Raw genomic sequence first — 22,600 nt, 5'->3', positions numbered from 1 at the left:
TTGATTTTTTAATTGTAAAGGTGATATACAGAAGGGTTACAGTTACATAGGTAAGGTAATGAGTCCATGTCTTTTCGAATAGTGTTACCCCCTTCCCCGTTTTCTCCTGTTTTCCCTCCCCCTTATGCCCCTCCCCCATTGTAACATTCATTTCCAACATAGTGTGAGTATCACTGTTGCATTGGTTCGCCCATTGTCCCACTGTTTCTGTGATTTCTCTTCCCTTCCCCAAATCAGATAAACTCATTCTAGACTGGTGCTGAGATCTTTCAATGGAGCGTAAAGTAGTTTAATGGTCTCCACTATAACAGAATTTTTCCTGTTCTTTCATTTGCAGCAACTTCTGTCTTTAATTCCTCAAGAAAGAAGGGAAATTACAAAGCTCTGTAGAAGAATGTGGTAGATTTAAATGGTGACATTTAAATACAAATTTTAGTTCAAGGAGAAACAGAAAAAAGATGTAATTAATCCTCTGACAAGCTCAACGTATGCAAGCAGAGTCTGCACCGTGTAGGGTATCGGAGGTTGGGGTATCAGAGAGCTGAGGGAAGGAGGGTGTAAAAGAAATGGACAATGACACCCCAAACCTACCTTCTTCTACTGGCCCACACACTGTTGTGACTTCCTCTCCTTACTTTCTGTCTCTGTCTTCCTGTCACTCGGAACTTTCCTTTCTTTGCTGCCTTTATGGCACCATTAATAATTCATTTAATGTTTTTTCTCATTGTCTACCTAGAGCAAAAGCTGTACATTCGCCTATGGGCAATAGAACTTCTTCAGCAGCCTTTTTTGACATTTAAATAACACCCATTTCATTTTCTTCATGCTTCTAGTGTGCTTACCCAGTTAATTAGGAAGCAGACTGGTGCCAGAGTATGGGGATGCTGGTTAAAAGAAGTGGCTTGAATATAATTGCTACATCTCAAGATTCCAGGCTTCTCTAATGTTGATTAAACTTGGCATTAAACATTCCAGCTTCCTTCTGGAACTCTTCCCACAGTGGTAACTTAGCCACTGACATACCCTCTTAATTTCTTCCACTGTCAGGTTTGAAAAACAATAGCTTTCTTTCTGCTTTCTCTCTTTTTTTTTTTTTTTTGGGTCCGGTCATGGGGCCTGAACTCTGGGCCTGGGCACTGTCCCTCAGCTCTTCAGCTCAAGGCTAGCGCTCTACCACTTGAGCCACAGCGTCACTTCCGGCTTTTTTCTTATGTGGTGCTGAGGAATCGAACCTAGGGCCTCAGACATGCAAGGCAAGTGCTCTACCACTGAGCCACCTTCCCAGCCCTTTCTGCTTTATTTCTTTCCATAGCACTTTTAGTCTATGTCTCCATGAACTCTGTTCATAGGGCTAGCTCTAGAGATTAAATGAGAAAAAAGAACCACTTTTGTTTTTTGTCACTGTGGTTTATTTGGCATGGAGTATTTGATCCCTTTTGATTTCAAAACAAGGATGGGGGCTGGGAAGGTGGCTCAGTGGTAGAGCGCTTGCCTTGCATGCCTGAGGCCCTGAGTTCGATTCCTCAGCACCACATAAGCAAAAAGAAAAAAGCCGGAAGTGGCGCTGTGGCTCAAGTGGTAGAGTGCTAGCCTTGAGCTGAAGAGCTGAGGGACAGCGCCCAGGCCCTGAGTTCAGGCCCCACGACCGGACCCAAAAAAAAGAAAAACAACAACAACAACAACAACAAGGATGGACATGTAATTGAAAATGGAACAGAGGAACTTAATTTTACTAGATAACTTCAATGTGAGTTTTCTACAAACGATTCCTCCCTCCATGGAAATAGTGCTCTCTATTATATCCCCGTTTGCCTCTTCCTTGGCCTTCTTTCGGTGTTGGGGCTTCATCTGCCCTTCCTCAGCCTTCTCTTACTTTTCAGCTGATTGAATCTTTAGTTTGTCATACTCTTCAAGGTTTCAGCTCACAAAGACCTCTAGCCATTTACTCTTGCTGGATCGCTGAGCTCCTGCACGTTTTTTCTAGCTGTCAATGGTTATCCTGTTCAGGCGACATCCTATGTCCTGTGAAAGCTAGAACCATGGTACACGGGACACTGCAGGGCACACACCATGTGAAAAGTTTCACATAATACATTGCAAGTATTTTTAGGCTTTGGGTTTGTTTTTTTTCATGGCCAGTCTTTTGATAGAACAGAATCTAGAACAATGCTACTTCATGTGTTTGACGTTTAGCTTAAATAATTGAGTCAGAGGAGAAAAAAAATACTTTTCCTTGAAGACGGAGTGAATAACACTTAATACTCACATTTATAATTGGGATATCCACAGATCATGGCTTATTTTAACATGAGAAGAGAGGCCTTTTGCTTCATACTTTGTAACAGATTCTTTTAAGATAATTAGAAACTAGAAGTATAACAATAGTTCTAACATATGCATACATATATATACATCATTTTACTATGATGGATTTTACACACATATTTATAACACGTTGATGAAAGTGTGTGTGCATATGTGTCAAACATGCACCTGCATTTTTATGGTTAGGTAAGTACAAAGTAATGGAGTGGGAAAAAACATGTAAATGGAGGTATGATATAGACTGACATGCTAGAAAATGTAAATGGTAGTTATTTGGGGTAAAAATTACTTTAGAGAAAGTCTTCAAATTATGGTGAATATATGGTATTATATAATATGTTAAAATGTTTTCTAAAGAATATGTACAGAATAGTCTCATTTATTGTTCCACATTAGATCTTTGTACCATTTGCAGGAATTCAGTTATTAAATGATTACTTTGGTATCTTAATTTATGCTTAGAAGTTATTTTTTATGGCTATTGTTCTCAAAGGATATAATCACTGCTTTATTTCTTCAGTAGTCTTTTCTGGAACTGCACGTCAACTGTAGAAATTATTTTTCTGCTTTCCATTGGTGAATTCACTTACTTGAATTTACACCAGCACCCTAAAGAGACCTGTGGAAAATGTCAGTGATTCACAGCATGTGCTTGTTACTCACATTTTTCTTGATTTGATTTGAAACTCTAGGAATTGAAGCCACTCTTTTTGAAGGAAGTTGGCAGTCACTTTGATGATTTTGTGACCAACCTCATTGAAAAATCCGCATCATTAGACAATGGTGGGTGTGCCCTCACCACTTTTTCCATCCTTGATGAAATGAAAAACAACCATCGGGCTAAGTGAGTATGTTGTGTTTTCTTTGAATATAAATGTCTATTGCAATCTAGTGGAGTGCACTGCAGCAAAAATGCTCCAGTGCAAACTCTTGCCATTTTGTTATTGCTGTATGTTGTATGCCTTTAAGGGTGAATCCCTCCTTCCCTCCCTCCCTCCTTCCCTCCCTCCCTCTCTCTCTCTCCCTCTCTCCCTCTCTCTCTCTTTCTTTCTTTCTTTCTTCCTTCCCTTCTCCTTCCTACCCTTCCCTCCTTCTTTCCTTCCTTCCTTCCTTCCTTCATTCCTTCCTTCCTTCCTTTCTTCCTTCCTTCCTTCCTTTCTTCCTTTCTTTCTTTCGCTGGTACTGGGACTTAAACTTAGAGCCCGGGCATTGTCCCTTAGCTTTTTCACTCAAGGCTAATGCTCTACCACTTAAGCCATATTTCCACTTCCAGCTTTTAGTGTTTAATTGGAGATGAGAGTCTCATGGAATTTTCTACCTGGCTGGCTTCAAACCACAATCCTTAGATCTCAGCCTCCTGAATAGTTAGGGTTAAAAGCATGAGCCATGGGCATTTGGCCCATGGATTATGAGATAAATGCAGACTTCTTAAAACTACTAACAAAATAGAGCTAATGCTTACTGAGTATTCTGCATGGCATAACATATTTAAACTAAGCAGTGTCTTTCACTATAAAGTAGAGACTATAGCCATATACACAATACAGAGTAGTTCGCAGTGCACTTAAATGTCTCTGTGTGCACAGAGCTTTGAACCCAGAATTTGGCTCTGGAGTTCTTGCTCTTAACCACATCGTTCTGTACTGTGATTGTACTCTATACAGTATGAACTTCCAATTAAGTATGGTGCAGTTAGTGTATATTTTTCTAGTTGGTCATTCAGAATAAAAGAGAGAGGCTATTGAAGACTAATGTTTATATTCTGGGCTGCTCTCAGTTTTACGCCTTGTGATCTCCTGCTAGTCTCCTCTGGAGAAGAATTTTGAACAGTGATAGTTAACAGCAGTACTGCAGTACTACAAAGAGCTCTAAAGAAGATGATATACTCTGTGTTAAAATGTGAATTCTTAGTTCCTGGAGACAGCTAATAAGATCAAGAGGCTGTTGGGAATTGTAAAATAAATCCTCAAACATTGGGAGGTACATATTAAACAAAAGAGTGTTTTGGAGGAAAAAACCAGTAACTTTTTGTGACCTGAGGCCTGTCCATGACTTCTGGGGCTCTGCAGAATTAGGACAAGCTGTTAACAAGACATGCAGAGAATACTGTCCCCAAGTATGGGGGGTGGTCTCTGGAGCACTTCTCCAATCAGGTAATGGAACAGCTCTTCCATCCTAAATACATGTACCTGTCTCAGCACTGTTGAGAAGAAGTGCCATGATAGCATGTGTAAAATCCCTCCTGTCCTTCCTGATCTTAGGGCATAGGTAGATAAGACTTGATGTTATGGTTGGCTATATTCTTTCTCTTACTGATAGTATTAAGTTTCTTACGATATTTGGACTACCTATATTTTGTAATTCTTTCCTACTTAGGGATCTGAGAGCACCTCCAGAACAAGGAAAGATTTTCATTGCAAGACGATCTCTCTTAGAGTAAGTATTACTTGTTTTTGCTCATTAGTTTTTCTTTTTTCTATTTGTTTTAAAAGAAAAAAAGCTGTCCTCATTGATAGCATCACTGCTTGGTCTGATGCGTAGTGAGTTTATTTTATAGTCATATAAATCATTAGTTTTTACATTTCTTTTTCCTTGACAGTATTAGGATTTGAACTCAAGTTTGTGCTCACTAGCAGGTACTTCACCATTTGGGCCCTTTTGGCCCTGTTATTTTTGAGCCTTTTCCTTTTGCCCAGGCCACCCTGTTCTGCAGTTCTCTTAACTTGAGTCCCACTGTGGCAGAACCACCACAACTAGCTTTTTCTGTTGATATGGAGTCATTCAAACTTTTTGCAATCCTACTGGTCTTAACCTCTTACAAATATGAACCCCAGTACCCAGCTTGATATTACTTTAGTATATGTGTGGTCTCCTGTTCCTAGCTGTTAAATTTCTGGTTAGCTATCTAGCTTCAAAGGAAGAGAATTAGATAATGCATTTTTTTCTATATAAGTTATTTGTTCAGTATCCTTTTTAAAAATTTCCTTAATGATTTAAAAAAAGTTATTATAAAGGTGATGTACATAGGGGTTACAGCTACATAAGTCAGGTAATTGTACATTTCTTTTTGGACACCCCTTCCCTTGCTCTCTCCCAGTTTTTCTCTCCCATCCCACCAATAAGTTGTATAGTTCAGTTTTCAACCTAGTGTCTGGTGAGTACCACTGCTGCATTTGTTCACCCTATCTCCCTCCATTTCTGTAGCCCTGCTTACCTTCCCCCAAACGGATAAACACACAAGATGAAAAGAAAAACAGCAATGAAGAACAGACCTCATTTCCATTTTCTGGAATTCATTTCAATAAATATTATTTTACATTATCAGATAGTAAATATTATTTATATAATCAAATATTATATAATCAGATGAACACAAAGGCATTGCACCTTTATTTTCCACTCCTAAGAATATGAGATAAGAACTCTCATGCCTTCTCATAAACTTCATGCTTTCCTGTAGAAAATTGTTTTTTGTTTTGTTTTTGGTACCAATAGTGGGGCTAAGGGCTTCAGACTTTCTTTTGTCTTTATTAAGTACAGCTAGTGGTCTACCAACTGGCATTCTACCACTGGGAAGAGTTGTTTACTAAAAGAATTACAACAAAAGTTTTAAAATTAGACAAACCACTTTGGGAAACTTTTAGAGTTGCTTATTAGTATATGTAGTTTTTCTTTTTTTTTTCTTTTTTCTTTTGGGTCCGGTCGTAGGGCCTGAACTCTGGGCCTGGGCACTGTCCCTCAGTTCTTCAGCTCAAGGCTAGCGCTCTATCACTTGAGCCACAGCACCACTTCCGGCTTTTTTTTTTCTTTTTGCTTATGTGGTGCTGAGGAATCGAACCCAGGGCCTCGAGCATGCAAGGCAAGCGCTCTACCACTGAGCCAACTTCCCAGCCCTATATGTAGTTTTTCATCTCTTCTCCTTTTTTTTTTTGTGATGAGTCTTAATAGTTTTTTCAAAGTTCTTCACTTATTTTAATTTACATGATGTAAATTCCTTGTTGTGACTTTATAACATGTGGGTTTTGGATAACAGATGAGTATTTCTTTTGAGGTTATTTACTCATTTAATTTATTGGAACACTAGTGAAATCTAGCCTGCATTTGTGCAGATCTTCTGAAATAGTTGAGTTACTGAAAACTTACATTGAGTGTCTTCATATGCTTTACAAAAAAAAAAAAAGAACAATGGAACTTGCTGACATTGGGGTTTTGTTGTTGTTTGCCAGTCCTGGGGATTGAACTCAGGGGATGGGCACTGTCCCTGAGCTTCTTTTTACTCAAGGGTAGCACTTTACCACGTGAGCTTCCATGCCAAATGGTAGAGTGGAATTGAGTGGTACTGAGGAATTGAACCCAGGGCTTCATGCATGCTCGGCAGGCATTTTAAATTTTAGTATTTTTGTTATCTTTGAGTAGTTGTATAAATGTACCTTATGTTTATCTAAATTTATGAGTCAAATTGATTGGTGTTTATTAACTTTGATAAGAAAACTGAAGCTTTCAAAACATGCAGTGAGAAAGTTTATTTTACAGAGACTGGTCTTTTCATTTATATCTAGGGGAAATGCAGGCTTTTCATATTAAAGTGCAGATAAAACAATTATTTTCATCTACTTGTAATTGTGATTTTTAATATTGTACTGTATAAGAAATAAAAATTAAAATATTCTTTTTTTGGGGGGGCAGTCCAGTTGTGGGGCCTGAACTCTAGGCCTGGGCACTGTCCCTCAGTTCTTCAGCTCAAGGCTGGTGCTCTACCACTTGAGCCACAGTGCCACTTCTGGCTTTTTTTTTCTTTTTGCTTATGTGGTGCTGAGGAATCAAACCCAGGGCCTCATGCATGCAAAGCAAGCGCTCTACCACTGAGCCACCTTCCCAGCCCCTAAAATATTCTTTAAAAATAAAATAAAATTTTAACTAAGGAAGTAGAATTGACTTTCTGATGCTTAGATGATTTTATTAAAATTTGAAGATCCTTATTCCAAAGATGTTGAATTTGTTTGATCTAGATACTTAGGGTGTAATATTATGTATTTACTAGTTTTTAGATGTTTTTGAAGGTGGATTTAGCATGTTCTAAATGCTTTAAAGCAGATCCTTTAGCATGTCATACTTCACAATCAAATATACAATGATTATTAATTTGTTCTGTTTAACCTACATTTCAGTGAACTGTTTGAAGTGGACCATATCAGAACAATTTATCACATGTTTATTGCCCTCCTCCTCATCTTTATCCTCAGTACTTCTGTAGTAGATTACATTGATGAAGGAAGGTAAGACAACAAAATGGGTGGTTGGGTAGATGATAGCATAGAAAATTGGGGATTTTGGTAGATAGTTTTGTTACATTTGCTTTTTTTTGGTCTGTCCTGGGGCTTGAACTCAGGGCCTGGGCACTGTCCCTTAGCTTTTTTTTTTTGGTCGGCCATGGGACTTGAACTCTTGGCCTGAGCGCTGTCCCTCAGCTCTTCCGCTCAAGACTAGCTCTCTACTACTTGAGCCACAGCACCACTTCCAGCTTTTTGAGTGGTTTATTGAAGATAAGAGCCTCACAGATTTTCCTGCCCGGGCTGGCTTTGAACCAAGATCCTCAGATCTCAGCCTCCTGAGTAGCTAGGATTACAGGCATGAGCTACCAGCACGGGGCTTGTCCCTTAGCTTTTTTGGCTCAAGGCTAATGTTCTACCACTTTGAGCCACAGTTCCACATCTGGTTTGGGGATGGTTAATTTGGAGATAAGAGTCTCACAGACTTTCCTGCCCTGTCTAGCTTGGAACTGTGATCCTCAGATCTCAGCCTCAGATCCTCAGGTCTGAGTAGCTAGGATTACAGGTATGAGCCACCAGCTTCCTGCTTACATTGGCTTAAAAAAAAAAAAATCCCTAAGCATCTGATTTGAGAATGATATTCCTCTCTCCTAAAAAATGTAATTAAAGAGAAAGACATTTCATTAAGCTACCCTTACCAGGGCGTGCTTAAATTCAGTGTACTCTTCTGAGGCTTTCTTGATCATGGCTGATACTCTAACACTTGAGTCATACCTCCAGCCTTGCTTTTTGTTGGTTAACTAGACATGGAGTTTCATAGACATGGTTGGCTTTGAACCATAATCTTCCAGGTCTCAGCTTCCTGGGTAGCTAGGATTACAGAGGAAAGCCAAAGTTTAGAAGTAAGGTCATTATCTAGCACAACAAGTATTATATCCATGACCTCAGTGTATTAATGTTACAGCCTCCCAGGTTTGAAAACTAGGGATGTGGAAGTTTTGAATTCAACGCATGCTCCTTCCACTCACTTCTCTGTTCTTGTGCCATCTCTTCCCAGGTTGGTGCCTGAGTTCAACCTCATGTCTTATGCCTTTGGCAAATTTTCTACTGTAATTTGGACATGGTGCCTCATGTTCCTCTCCACACTTTCAATTCCCTATTTCCTCTTTCAACATTGGGCCAAAGGCTACAGCAAGAGTTCTCATCGGTTCATCAGTACTTTTATCCATGGCTTGTTTTTCATAGTCTTCCAGCTGGGGATTATAGGTTTTGGACCAACATATATCACATTAACATATTCATTGCCACCAGCTTCCCGGTTCATTGTTATACTTGAGCAGGTAAGGTTTGGAATGCTAACCCAACACAGCAGTTTGTTAGTTAAAATAACAATAGTGATAGATTAACTGACATCATTATTTTTAGCTTTATTAACTTAGATAGATTTTTGTGATAATTTTCATTTATTCATATGGCTTTTTTGGGCCATGATCTGCAAAATTAAGGTGTTACTCTAGATCATTCATCTTTTAGAATTCTTTGTAGTGTCATTGTTCCTCTGGTGTTAGACATAGAAGTAAATTCTGTTAAACTATTCTGGATAAATTAATTTTTTTCTGATACTTCATAGAAGTGATTTGATTATAAAATATTTTTATAATTAAGAATTCCACTTTTGAAGGGTTAATCATTATCATGTAGCTATTTCCATCTTCAGAATTTTTTTACTTAAATTGATGGCTTGAAATTCTGACTGATAGAAGGATTTCAGGAGGCCTTTTTTTTTTTTTGGCCAGTTGTGGGGCCTGAACTCTGGGCTTGGGTGCTGTCCCTCAGCTCTTCAGCTCAAGGCTAGCACTCTACCACTTGAGCCACAGCGCCACTTCCGGCTTTTTTCTGCTATATGGTGCCAAGGAATCGAACCCAGGGCCTCGTGCATGTGAGGCAAGCACTCTACCACTGAGCCAACTTCCCAGACCCCATGAACACTAATTTCTTGATTTATAATATGCCTGTAATCATGTGGTCAAATGCAAAATAATTTGAATAATTACATGTACTTCTTTCGAAGTTATTATTATAAATTTTCTCTATTCCATCAAGTAAGCTTGGTTGTTATATGAAAAAGTAAAAAGTGGTTTGAGCATAGTCTGTTGCTGTTCTGGAGTTGCTTATAGGAGACAAGTCAATGACAGAAAATCTTTTGTTTTCCTTCCTTTTGTAGATTCGAATGGTAATGAAGGCCCACTCATTTGTCAGAGAGAATGTACCACGAGTACTAAATGCAGCCAAAGAAAAGTCAAGTATGTGTCCCCATTACACTGAAGGATTAGTGATAGGGAAGTTTGGCTTTTGGTGTTTACTGAGATGAAGGATTATATTCTGTATAGATTATGCCTGAATTTAAGTATATGGGATCCATATTGATTTGGAAGACCATTTTACTGTTTTCTGGTTATCCCTTTTTTGTCCTTAAGTTAAAAAAATGATTTTTAGGCTCTTTTATAGCTTAGCATTCATGGAATGTCAATAGACTCATTATAGCTATGCTTGCTTACTCTTTGCAAATTGTGGTTCAAGCTCCAGAAGTTCCTTCAGTTACAGATGACTCAGATTGATAATATCAGTTAATGCAAGAATAAGAAGTCATTTATGAGATAAAGAAGAAACAGCAAGAAGATCATGCCTTCTTTCCTGATCTGTGCTTCTGTATTTTACCCTTGTAGTGTGCAGCAAGAAATCAAAGTGCCTCTTATCTAATGTAGGTTTTCTTTGTAGGTACAGTTCCAATACCCACAGTCAACCAGTACTTGTATTTCTTGTTTGCGCCCACCCTCATCTACCGTGACAGCTATCCCAGGTAACAGCACCTAGATAGGACTGTGTGTAATGCCAGAGCCCTGGTACAAGTGTGTGTGTGTGAGGACTGGTTAGTGTAGGCTACAGAAAAAATAAAATGTACTCTCAATTTCTCTCTGGCATGGGAAACTTCAAGCTTCAAATCTTTTTTTTTTCTTTTTGGTTGGTTATGGGGCTTGAACTCTGGGCCTGCACACTGTCCCTCAGCTCTTCAGCCTAAGGCTAGCGCTCTCCCCTTGAACCATAGTGGCACTTGTAGTTTTCTGGTGGTTTATTGGAGATAGGAGTCTCACAAGTCTCTCCTGCCCGGGCTGGCTTTGAACCGCGATCTTCAGATCTCAGCCTCCTGAGTAGCTAGGATTACAGGTGTGAGCCACCAGCGCCCAGCTATTGTTTTGTTTTTTTAAGACCTTGGTGTTTGGGATCAAATTTAGGACATGACTGATCTACCACTGAGCTACACTCTCAGCCTATAAGTGATGTTTTGTGTGGAAAAAAATACAGGTTTTTATTTTTATAATTCAATTAACTTTAGAAAACTTGTTTCTTTTTTTTTTTTTTTTTTTTAGAACTCCCACTGTAAGATGGCGTTATGTTGTTATGCAATTCACACAGGTAAAAATTTTTACCTCTTAATGAGTGCTTATTCATGGGAAATGGGATTCCTATTTAATCTATTTAAAATGTTGGTAAATTTATGTCACTGGGAGTTAAAAAATATGTTGAGACCAAAACTTCCCAGTATAGTGTATGATGATTTATTTATTGTTTTTTGTTGTTGTTGTTGTTGGTCATGGGGCTTGAACTCTGGGCCTGGGTGGTGTCCCTTAGCTCTTCAGCTCAAGGCTAGGGCTCTACCACTTGAGCCACAGCACCACTTCCTGTTTTTTTCTGCTAATGTGGTGCTGAGGAATCAAACCCAGAGCCTCATGCGTGCAAGGCAAGCACGCTACTACTGAGCCACCTTCCCAGCCCCTATTTATTCATTTTTTTGGTGCCATTCCTGGGGCTTGAATCCTGAGCTTCTTTTTGCTTAAGGTTAGCACTCTATTACTGGAGCCACAGCTCCACTTTTCTGATTTTTGGGTGGCTAATTGGGGATAACAGTCTCATGAACCTTTTTCCTAGTCTGGCTTTGAACTGTGATACTCAGATCGCAGTCTACTAGGTAGCTAGTATTTGTTTGTTAACCTCAAAATAACATTCTTCAATAAGGAAAATGTTATTTTATTGACAGAGATTCTGTGTATGTGTGCGCAGACACATGCGTACGCCTGCCAGTACTGGGGCTTGAGCTCAGGACATTACACTCTAGCTTGGTTTTGCCACTCAAGGATAGCACTCATCCACTTGAACCACACATTCAATCCTGAATTTTGCTGGTTAGATGCAGATAGAGTCTTGTAGAGTTTTGTGTTCAGACTAACTTGAACTTTGACTTTCCAGGTCTCAGCCTTGTAAGTAGCACGCACTATAGGTGTAAGGTACCTGCACCTGTTTGGTTCTTTTCCTAAGCTTCAGCATTAATTTCTGCTCCTATTTTCTTTGATGAGAGGCATATGTGTGTATATTTGTGGTCTGACACTTCCTGACTCTTCCCCCACCCCCTTTATCAGAATTACAAATCCTAAAGTATTTCATTTTAAATTCTTTTTCAGTAAAATTCTATTTCATAAAATAAGTTATTATAGGCTTCATGTAATAGAGGAAGAAACAGGCTTTTTAGGTGGTCTTTTAAAAATTTCATTTGGTTGCTGGGCACGATACTACTCATGATCCCAGCACTGTAGAGACTGAGGCAGATCCATGCCTGGGTGGTTCAATCCTATAATCCTAGCTACTAGGAGGATCACGGTTCCAGGCTAGCTTATGCTGCAAACAGTTCATAAGACCCCATCTCAACTGATAGCTGCGTGCAGTGGGGCACGCTTGTTATTCTAGCCACAGTAGGAAGTGAAATAGGGGGACTGAAGTTCTTGCAAGTCTGGACAGTGAGCAAAAAGGGCTATCTATAAACATGGTTTAGCAGTAGAGCACCTGCTTAGCAAGTGTGCAACCTTAAATTCAAACTGTAGTTCTATCAAACAACCACTAAACCAGCTGAGCATTTTAAGTTCAAGAGCTATATAATGAGGCCTTAAGCCCCACCCCCCTAAAAAGGCCTTTTTTAAAAAATCAAGTATTTTTTATTGTTATTATAAAGGTATAGATATGCAGAGGGGTTACCATTTCATGAGACAGGTAATGAGTACATTTCTTTTTGGACAGTATCACCCCTTCCTTTGCGCTCTCCCAGTTTTTCCTTTCCATCCCCGCCCACAAGATGTCTAGTTCATTTCAACGTATTGTCTAGTGAATATCACTGTTGGACTGTAAAGGTCATTTTCTGAAGGCAAAGGAACATATTTGTAAAAAGTAATTTAAGGATTATACATGTACTTTCTTTTGTGTCTCAGTCCATTTTTCTGTATTAAACGATCATCATTATCATCTTTGTTATATCTAGGTCTTTGGTTGCCTATTTTATGTGTACTACATCTTTGAAAGGCTCTGTGCCCCTTTGTTCCGGAACATCAAACAGGAGCCCTTCAGCGCTCGTGTTCTGGTCCTGTGTGTGTTTAACTCCATCTTGCCAGGTAAGGTAACATGGGCATTGCTAATCTGATTCTTCCTATGCTCTGAAGGAAAATAAATATGTATATATTTATACTCATATATATGTAAATCTCTTTCCCATTGTAACAATCAAAAATGACTCTAGCTGGGCACTGGTAGCTAATGTCAGTAATTGTAGCTACTTAGGAAACTGAGCTCTAAGGATCACAGTTCAGAGCCAGCCTGGGAAAGAAAATTTGTGAGACTCTATTTCCAATTAAGTACCCAAAAAGACAAAAGTGATGCTGTGACTCAAGAGTTAGAGCTCTAGTCTTAAGCAAAGAAACTCAGCCAGCGTCCAGGCCTGAGTTCAAGCACCAGGACACACACACACACACACACACACACACACACACACACACACACACACACACACAGAGCCCTCCCCCCCCCCCCCCCCCCCCCCGATCACACACATCGCACACATAAACACATCTCCAGATTTGCCAAATGTCTTATAGAGGGAGAGGGAGCAAAATCTCCATTGATTTAGAGGGAAGATATGGGGGCCAGGTTTTAAAAAGCCTTGGGTTCCAAATTAACCTGAATATCAAGGCATTTCTTAAAAACAGACTGAGTCATCTGTTGTCTATTAAACCAACTTGGGAGTTACTGCTTTTTTAAATTAAAATAAACTTATACTGTATCTTTGGAATGGGTTATCTACAATAACAGTTTAGGTTTTTACTGATGCTTAATGGTTTGGTATATGAGCACTTTGGAAAGACTCTTCATTTTGTTAATCTTGTTTTTAGGTGTGCTGATACTGTTCCTTACTTTCTTTGCCTTTTTGCACTGCTGGCTCAATGCCTTTGCTGAGATGTTACGCTTTGGTGACAGGATGTTTTATAAGGTGATATATACTTGGTTTTATATTTCTTTTTATATTTTATTTCTTTAGTCATTGTTAATGGGTTTTTTTTTTTTTTTGCATTGTTGGCTATTATTACCAGGGTTTTTTTGACACAAATATTGTGAAATAATTTTCCACAAGGTTTACCAACATGTCTGAAATTCTGACAGATATAATTAACATGATCTTGTCTCCTATCTCTTTAATGTGGCACATAGTTTCTACTGAATATTGTGAGGATATATTTATGGGTGATATGGTGGGAACACATTCATCCCAAGGTCTTGGTGAGACTTTCTTGAGTGTTTATTTGAAATTGGCAGTCTAGTTGTGTAAAAGTGTCCTCTGCATATTATTCCCTTTAAGACTGTTGAGCAACTTCTGAGGGAAATAACTTTTCCCTTCTTAATTTTGAAAGGTACTAATTTTGCTTATCGTTGTATTATTATACTTTTTATTTTTTGGTGGGGGTTCCTGAGGCTTGAACTCAGAACCTGAGTGCTGTCCCTAAGCTTCTTTGTACTTAAGGCTAGCGCTCTATCACTTGAGCCACAGCACCACTTCCTGCCTTTTACAAATAGTATATTGGAGATAAGAGTCTAACGGACTTTTCTGCTTGGGCTGCTTTGAGCTGTCATCCTCAAATCTCATTCTGAATAGCTAGGATTATAGGCATGAGCCACTGGCATCTGGCTATATTATTATACTTCTTTTTTTTTTTTTTTTTTGGGTCTGGTCGTGGGGCCTGAACTCTGGACCTAGGCGCTTTCCCTCAGCTCTTCAGCTCAAGGCTAGTGCTCTACCCCTGAGCCACAGTGCCACTTCCGGCTTTTTTTTTTCTTTTTGCTTATGTGGTGCTGAGGAATCAAACCTAGGGCCTCATGCATGCAAGGCAAGCGCTCTACCACTGAGCCACCTTCCCAGCTTATTATACTTCTAAAATGGGCCTGCACTTAAGAGGCAGATGCTAGTGGGTCATAAGTTTGAGTCCAGCTTGAGCTACATAGTGAGACCCTGTCTCCAAACCACAACAACAAAACAATATTCTTCTGAAGTTGTACTTAAGTTCTTGACTAGAACCAGAGTGGTTCAGAACATTCCATAATGCTGCCTAAGATCCTTAGGTTTTGTTGTTTTGGCAGTACTCAAGTCTGCCATTCTCTTTAAAGAAATAGCATGGAATACAAATTTTGAGCTGTCTGATCTTAAAATTGGGAGCAAGAAATACAAAAGGATGGAGGAAGCCACTATCTCACTTCTATGCAATTAGATTTAGCCAATTGTGAAACTGCCAAACAGTGTATTAGTGTTAGTGTTCAGTCTTGAAACCTACAATTCTTTCATTATTTTTTAATAGGGTAGGAAGTGGGTTTACTGATTGCTATTCAAGTGATCTTTGTATTAAGTGATTCTATATGTTTCTGTATTTTCCATCATAATTTGTTTGATAGTGAGACAATGAACCTAGGGGTATGTGTATGTATAAACATATACATACATATACTATTAGAATAATATATTGAACATTAATAACGGAAATGTCTTTTAAGGCTTTTCTGACATGGATATATGCGTTAACAATTTATTATAGTCTTGGTTTTATATCATGTATTATGTTCTTTTTATCTTGTGTTCTGTTTTTTTAATATTAATAAATTTTTTATTGTGAAAGTACCATACAGAAGGGTTACAATTACATGAGCAAGGTAATGAGTACATTTCTTATCAAGCATTGTTGCCTCCTCCTTTGTTTCCCCTTACCATCCCTGCCCTCCCCTCCATGTATTATGTTCTTAAGCAATATTCAGGCACTTTGCTTTGACTGTGTGTGTGTGCAATTTTATAGTTATACTTTTCCCTCAGGATTGGTGGAACTCCACATCATACTCCAACTACTATAGGACCTGGAATGTGGTGGTCCATGACTGGCTGTACTACTATGCATACAAGGACCTTCTGTGGGTAAGTAGCAAGATATTTATTTGATACTATTTGAGAAATCAGATTCTTTTCCACAAAGTGTTACTATAGTGTAGTGCAAGATGGAAGAAGATCACTTACTTGCACATGAAAAAAGGTGGATAGTTTCTCTAAAACATTTTTATATCTAAGAACTCTTGGACTGGAGGTGTGGCTCAAGCGATAGAATGCCTTTCCATCAATTGTAGGGTCTGAATTCAAATCCAGTACCACCCAGGCTATCTTCAAACTGCCATCCTCAGATCTCCGCCTCCTAAATAGCTAGGATTATAAGAGTGAGCCACCGGTGCCTGGCTTGCTGTCAACTCTTGAAATATCTTTCTCCCTATGATTAATAGCTTTGCAAGTAAATAAAAATAATTTACTATTAGGAAAAAAAAAAACCTAGCACCACTACAAAGAACAGAATCTTTATGTTTTGAATAGTACTTATGCCCAGTGCTAAATTTAATGCCATGTATTTTACCTGAATATTATTCTACCCAATTATAAAATAAGAATTCTACCAAAAAGAAAAGACAAAAAAAATACAGTTTAAAAAAAAAGGGCTGGGATGTAGCTCAGTGGCAAAGCGCTTGCTTAGCAAGCGCAACTTCCTGGGTTCGATCCCCAGTACCAAAAAAGAAAAGACAAAAAAAATACAGTTAAAAAAAAACCAAACAATAAAATAAGAATTCTTGGAGGTCTTTGAAAGTGTTGAAGTGACCCACCCAATTGAACAGACCCTTTCTTTTGAATCTCATTGCTAATAAATAATTTCCCACTAGCTCTTTGACTCTAGTTTAGTCTGATGAAAAGTAATTTTAATACTCTGGGTTGGATTCTATTGTTAAGGGGAAATTTGGCTAAGTGACAGCACCTTGTAAGTTTTAGTTCTCTCATTTGTAAGTGCAGTTTCCCATATAGAGGGGAAACTCTTAGCCTTGCTAAATCTTGGTTTTGTAGAGGAAGCCCTATTTATTATTATTATTATTTTTTTTGGTCTGGTCGTGGGGCCTGAACTCTGAGCCTGAGCACTGTCCCTCAGCTCTTCAGCTCAAGGCTAGTACCCTACCACGTGAGCCACAGCGCCACTTCTGGCTTTTTTCTTTTTGCTTATGTGGTGCTGAGGAATCGAACCCAGGGCCTCAGGCATGCAAGGCAAGCGCTCTACCACTGAGCCAACTTCCCAGCCCAGATAAGCCCTATTTATTGAACAGTATCACTAACTAACAATGGAAATTGTATTGTATTTTTTGTCTGAAGTGTGGACACTATCATTTTTTGGTTTTTCTTTTTGTGTTGGTACTGGGACTTGAACTCGGAGCCTGGTTGCTGTTCATTAGCTTTTTCACTCCAGGCTGATTCTGCCACTTTGAAGCACAACTCCACTTCAAGTAGTGTTTTTTGAATACATTAAAACTTTTTGCATCAGAGTAGCTCACAAATATAAATTCTATTAATTTAAAAATTAATGGAAGTAGCAGATGCCTGTAATTCTAGCTACTTAGGAGACAGAGGTAAGAAGATCACGAATATGCCAACGAGGGCAATACAGCAAGATCCTGTCCCAAAGTAAATAAAGATAATTGATATTTTTACAACTATGCCCAGACTTTTGAATACTTCTTGGAAATTGCCTTATTTGAATAAAAAGGTGTTTATGTGCCTAGGATTAATTTTTGTAATTGTGTGTGTATGGTACTAAGGTTGGAGCTTAGGACTTCACACTTAGTAGGCAGACACTCTGCCACTGAGCCATACATACATCAAGCATGATTTTTGGCTGTTTTTTTTTTCTTTTTGTAATTATTTTGATTTAGATTAATACAAGAACTAGGAAAGTCAAGTAAAAATATAATTAAATAGGTGCCTTTAGCATGCGGTAATTATGTCTTACAAGAGGACATGCTTAGTACTTTTTTTTTTTTTAAACTTTATTGTAAAGGTGATGTACAGAGTGGTTACAGTTACGTAAGTCAGGTAATAAGTACATTTCTTTTTGAACAGTGTCACCCCCTCCCTCATTTTCTCCTAGTTTCTTCCTCCCAATCCCCCTACAAATTTTAAATTACTTAATATTTTCTTTTCATCGTAGTTTTTCACAAAGAGATTCAAATCTGCGGCCATGTTAGCGGTCTTCGCTATGTCAGCTGTAGTGCATGAGTATGCCCTGGCTGTTTGCTTGAGCTATTTCTATCCCGTGCTCTTTGTGCTCTTCATGTCTTTTGGAAGTAAGTATATGGCACATTGTGGGTACTCAGTATTAATTAAAAGAAAAGTTGGGTGCCAGTGGCTCATATCTGTAATCCTAGCTACTCAGGAAGCTGAGATCTGAGGATCATGGTTGGAAGCCAGTCCCTACAGAAAAATCCCAGTGAGCCTCACTTCTAATTAACTACTCAAAAAACAGAAGTAGCGCTGTGGTTTCACTGGTAGAGTGCTAGCCTTGAGCACAGAGAGGCTCAGGTACAGCACCTAGGCCCTGAGGTTAAGCCTCACAACTGACAAAACAAAGAGAAAACTAGACAGAAAGAAAATCAATGTAGAAATAGTAGATAGTAATACCATTTCAAAATGGTCAAAATACTGACTTTAAATAATTATATACAGCTCGTCTCAAGGTGTTTACACTTTGACATGGAGAAATGCATGAAGAGTTGTAGATGATAAACCTGTGTACAACTCGTCCATTCACAAATACCCTTAAACATGCACAGAAAACATTTTTGGTGTGGGTGGAGAGGGACAAATTAGGATATGAGTAATTCCATCAACTATATTTTCACTTGATCTGAATAATTATAGGACTTTTGATCAGAATAAAGCAGGTATATAATGCTCGCTTGATTGAACAAGTATATATGGCCTATCATCTCCTGATGGTCTATTCTTTGATGACTATATACTTTTTCTCTCTTAACTTCAGTGGCTTTCAACTTCATCGTCAATGATGGTCGGAAAAGGCCGATTTGGAACATTATGATGTGGACCTCTCTTTTCTTGGGCCATGGAGTCGTTCTGTGCTTTTATTCCCAAGAATGGTATGCACGTCAGCACTGTCCTCTGAAAAATGTGAGTCACCAGTTGAACTGGAGTTCGAGTAGCTATGTCTAGTGATTGGGAAAGGGGTACAAGTGGAGAGTATGCATTTTTGAAAAGAGGGAAGTTTGGTGTAAAAGCATTAGATCATCATCTAATCTCATCCTTGCAATTTCTTACTTCTTTAATTTTCTTTACATTGAACTTTTTTAGTTCTTAGTTTTCTTTCTTTCTTTTTTTTTACTTGTCTGTTGTTTCTCTATCCTCTTACAGGAATTCTTCAGTTTTTCCAATAGAATATATGCCCATATTATACAAGTGTGTATTCTTCTTAAAATAAACAATTATAAAAAATGGCAGTTAATACCAATAAGCCTAGGAGTCCGTTTCCTGTGTTTCTTATTTTTGCTTTCCCCCCTTTTTAAAAATGATTATGTTCAGGTACATCTCTAATGCTTTGTGTTTTAGGACAACTTCAAAATTTTAGGGGGAGAGGGAAGAATGAAGGGTAAGATGTCATTGTGCCATATAAACCTGGCATTTTATCCAAGTACCTGTAACTGAAGAGGTCTATAATTGAATCAGTCAGATCCTCTCCTCATGCTTTCTTTCAATACATCTTCTTTAGTTCTCCCTCCTCCTGGAAGTGAGTTCTCTTTGTGCATTTGAACTGACCGCCCCTCACTTTAGACACTATGCATAGGCATACAGGTCTTTATACTCAGGCCTCACATGTTAGACTTTATTCTTCCACCAAAACCAGTTGGGATCCTCCCTGAAACTTTCAGATTACTGTTCCCATAATACTTCATCTCTTTCTTCAAACAATTCAGTAATATGCCACCTTGGATGATAGTTATTTGTATATATTTGTGTATATTTTATCATCCTTAATGTACCAGTGCTTAGAATTTAGGCTAAAAACAATACAGTTCTTTATTAAGATGTAAAAGAAGATGCATAGCCAGGTGTGTAATGAATGCCAGTACATGGGCGGAAGACTGTGAGTGTGAGGCCACCCTGGGCTACATAATGAGACCCTGTCTCAAAAAAAAGGCAAGATGCCAAAGAGGCAATTGGCCAGTCCATTGTAGAGTTCACAAAATTACAGAAACTTCCTGTGAAGCATATAAATAAGTTGGTACTGTAAAATGAAATATTAAAAATCCTTTGAATTAGTGAGCTTCTTAAAATGTCACCGAGATGTTGAGAAGCAGCTTGGACATGTTGAATATGGAACGTTAACACTCTGCCTCTCCTAGCTCATGTGCACAGTGGACACAAATGAACTGCTCTCTCATTCTTTTTCCTCATTATAGCCCACGTTTCTGGATTACATCCGGCCCCGTTCTTGGACTTGTCGCTATGTGTTTTAGAAGCTGGGACTTCATTTCTTTCCTTGCCACAGAAGATTGACTATCCTGCCTGATTTGGAGCCAGCTGTTCCTGAAGTTACCTGTGCTATTTGGACTGCTCCAGCCTTTCCAGATGGCCTACTACCTCCCTACTTCACCTGAGCCTGTGCTGTGGGAAGTTCACATAACAGGCATTTTTTCCCCCTTTTTGAGACGGGAAACTGATGGCTGAGGTAATGGCAAGCTTTTGCTGGGTCATCTCAGCTCAAGCCTTGATAACTGTTTTGTTTTGTTTCTTCACTCTATTTAATCAAGGGACTAAACATCATGTTTTTCTGGCACTGAAAATTGGCCAAAATGTGAAGAACTCATTTACATACCTCTGGTTTCATATCGTAACATACCATACTGTTGGAAGGTATGCTAATCTACCATCAATTGTAGAAGAAAGCAAATTAAAATGGAACCATTTTTTCTGTTTCTATTAGAAAAAATATATCTCTTTTCCAAAGATAGTCTCATTTTACAATCTATTTCATTTATTTGTTGGAACTGTTTTGTTTTCTGGTTGTGCTAGGGATCAAACCCAGGGTCCCACACATGCTCAGCAGTGCTCTACCATGGATACACCGTCATCCCATGCACATCTTGAGGGATTCTGTAGTCAGAAGGGAAAAAAGAGGGAAGTAGCACAAGACAAGCAAAAGCATTTCCTCATGTGCTTAAATTATATTATGGAACTCACATGGGAGATATTTTCTTAAGGTTATAATTTCTTGGAAGTTATTTAGAAGTGTTCTTTGATATAACTGTTATTCTCTGCTAAATATTGACTGATTTTTGCAGACTAGACAGTCTGTAAGTATTAATCACCTGCATTAATAAAGTGATCATTAAACATCCAGAAGCTGGCTTCTGAAGCATCTGCTCAGTCATTTTATTTTTTAACAATATATTTTTAGATGAAACAAATAAATTTGTGTGTGTGTGTGTGTGTGTGCGCGTGTGTGTGTGTGTGTGTGTGTGTGTGTGTGTGCGCGCACCAGTGCTGGGACTTAAACTTGGAGCCTGGGCACTAACCCAGAGCTCTTTTGTCCAAGGCTAGCACTCTACCACTTGATCTTCACCAGATCTGCTTCTGGCTTTTTGTGGTTAATTGGAGATAAGAGTCTTACAGATTTTCCTGCCTAGTTGAATTTCAGCTTTGATCCTCAGATTTTAGCCTCCTAAGTAGCTAGGATTGATTAGAAGTGTGAGTCACTGGTGACCAGTTTGTGATTGTTTTGAAAGACATGTACTCTGTTATGTGATTTTTTCAGGTTATAAGATGTCAATTCTTTTTTTGTTGTTGTTGGTCATGGGGCTTGAACTCTGGGCTTGGGTGCTGTCCCTGTGCTCTTCAGCTCTCAAGGCGAGTGTTCTACTGCTTGAGCCACAGTGCTACTTCTGGTTTTATAGTGATTTATTGGAGATAAGAGTCTTACAGAGTTTCCTGCCCGGGCTGGCTTTGAACTGTGATCCTCAGATCTCAGCCTCCTGAGGAGCTAGGATTATAGGCATGAGCCACCGGCGCCCGGCCAAGATGTCTTTTTTTTTTTTTTTTTTTGTCGGTCATGGGGCCTAAACTCTGGAACCTGGGCGCTGTCCCTCAGCAATTCACCTCAAGGCTAGTGCCCTGCCACTTAAGCCATAGTGCTACTTCCAGCCTTTTCTACTTATGTGGTGCTGAGGAATCAAACCCAGGGCCTCATGCATGGAAGGCAAGCACTCTACTACTGAGCAACCTTCCCAAGATGTCTATTCTTTTTTTTTGGGGGGGGTCCAGTCCTGGGGCCTGAACTATGGGCACTGTCCCTCAGCTCTTCAGCTCAAGGCTAGCACTCTGCCACTTGAGCCACAGCGCTACTTCCGGCTTTTTTCTTTTTGCTTATGTGGTGCTGAGGAATCGAACCCAGGGCCTCAGGCATGCAAGGCAAGCGCTCTACCACTGAGCCACCTTCCCAGCCCAAGATGTCTATTCTTAGTGCAGTGTGGTATGTAGGGATTATTTTGTTTCTGAGCATAAGGTATGATTATATCATTTTCCACTGGGTCAGAAGTAGTGGTGCACAGGAGGACCAGGATCAAGGTCCAAGACTGACCCTAGGCAGAAACAAGATGTTATCTGAAAAACTAAAGCAAAAAGGACTGAGCATGGCCAAAGTGGTAATAATACTGTCCTAATGCAGTACTCTAGTACTACCTGGAAAAACAAAATAGCAAAAAGGTTGCATAAAGTAATG

General features: G+C 39.0%; 1 protein-coding gene across 2 annotated transcripts in view; it reads left to right on the top strand.

Moving 5' to 3' along the window:
- Soat1 (sterol O-acyltransferase 1) overlaps positions 1-21,225 on the top strand; it is a 51,044-nt gene extending 29,819 nt beyond the window's left edge. For both annotated transcript variants that reach the window (XM_042674579.1, XM_042674578.1), the window contains exons 4-16: positions 3,018-3,169; positions 4,702-4,761; positions 7,494-7,601; positions 8,653-8,935; positions 9,820-9,898; positions 10,374-10,455; positions 11,024-11,069; positions 12,961-13,090; positions 13,865-13,962; positions 15,826-15,924; positions 18,020-18,155; positions 18,851-18,996; positions 20,283-21,225. In XM_042674579.1, coding sequence (XP_042530513.1) covers positions 3,018-3,169; positions 4,702-4,761; positions 7,494-7,601; positions 8,653-8,935; positions 9,820-9,898; positions 10,374-10,455; positions 11,024-11,069; positions 12,961-13,090; positions 13,865-13,962; positions 15,826-15,924; positions 18,020-18,155; positions 18,851-18,996; positions 20,283-20,339 — 1,476 coding nt within the window. In that variant the 3' untranslated portion in view covers positions 20,340-21,225. The remainder of the gene's footprint in view (positions 1-3,017; positions 3,170-4,701; positions 4,762-7,493; positions 7,602-8,652; positions 8,936-9,819; positions 9,899-10,373; positions 10,456-11,023; positions 11,070-12,960; positions 13,091-13,864; positions 13,963-15,825; positions 15,925-18,019; positions 18,156-18,850; positions 18,997-20,282) is intronic.
- Positions 21,226-22,600: the final 1,375 nt, after the last annotated feature.

Source organism: Dipodomys spectabilis, unplaced genomic scaffold (assembly GCF_019054845.1).
Source record: "Dipodomys spectabilis isolate Male_0828 unplaced genomic scaffold, ASM1905484v1 ptg000019l, whole genome shotgun sequence".
Taxonomy (NCBI): domain Eukaryota; kingdom Metazoa; phylum Chordata; class Mammalia; order Rodentia; family Heteromyidae; genus Dipodomys; species Dipodomys spectabilis.
This window is presented reverse-complemented; position numbering and strand designations above follow the sequence as displayed.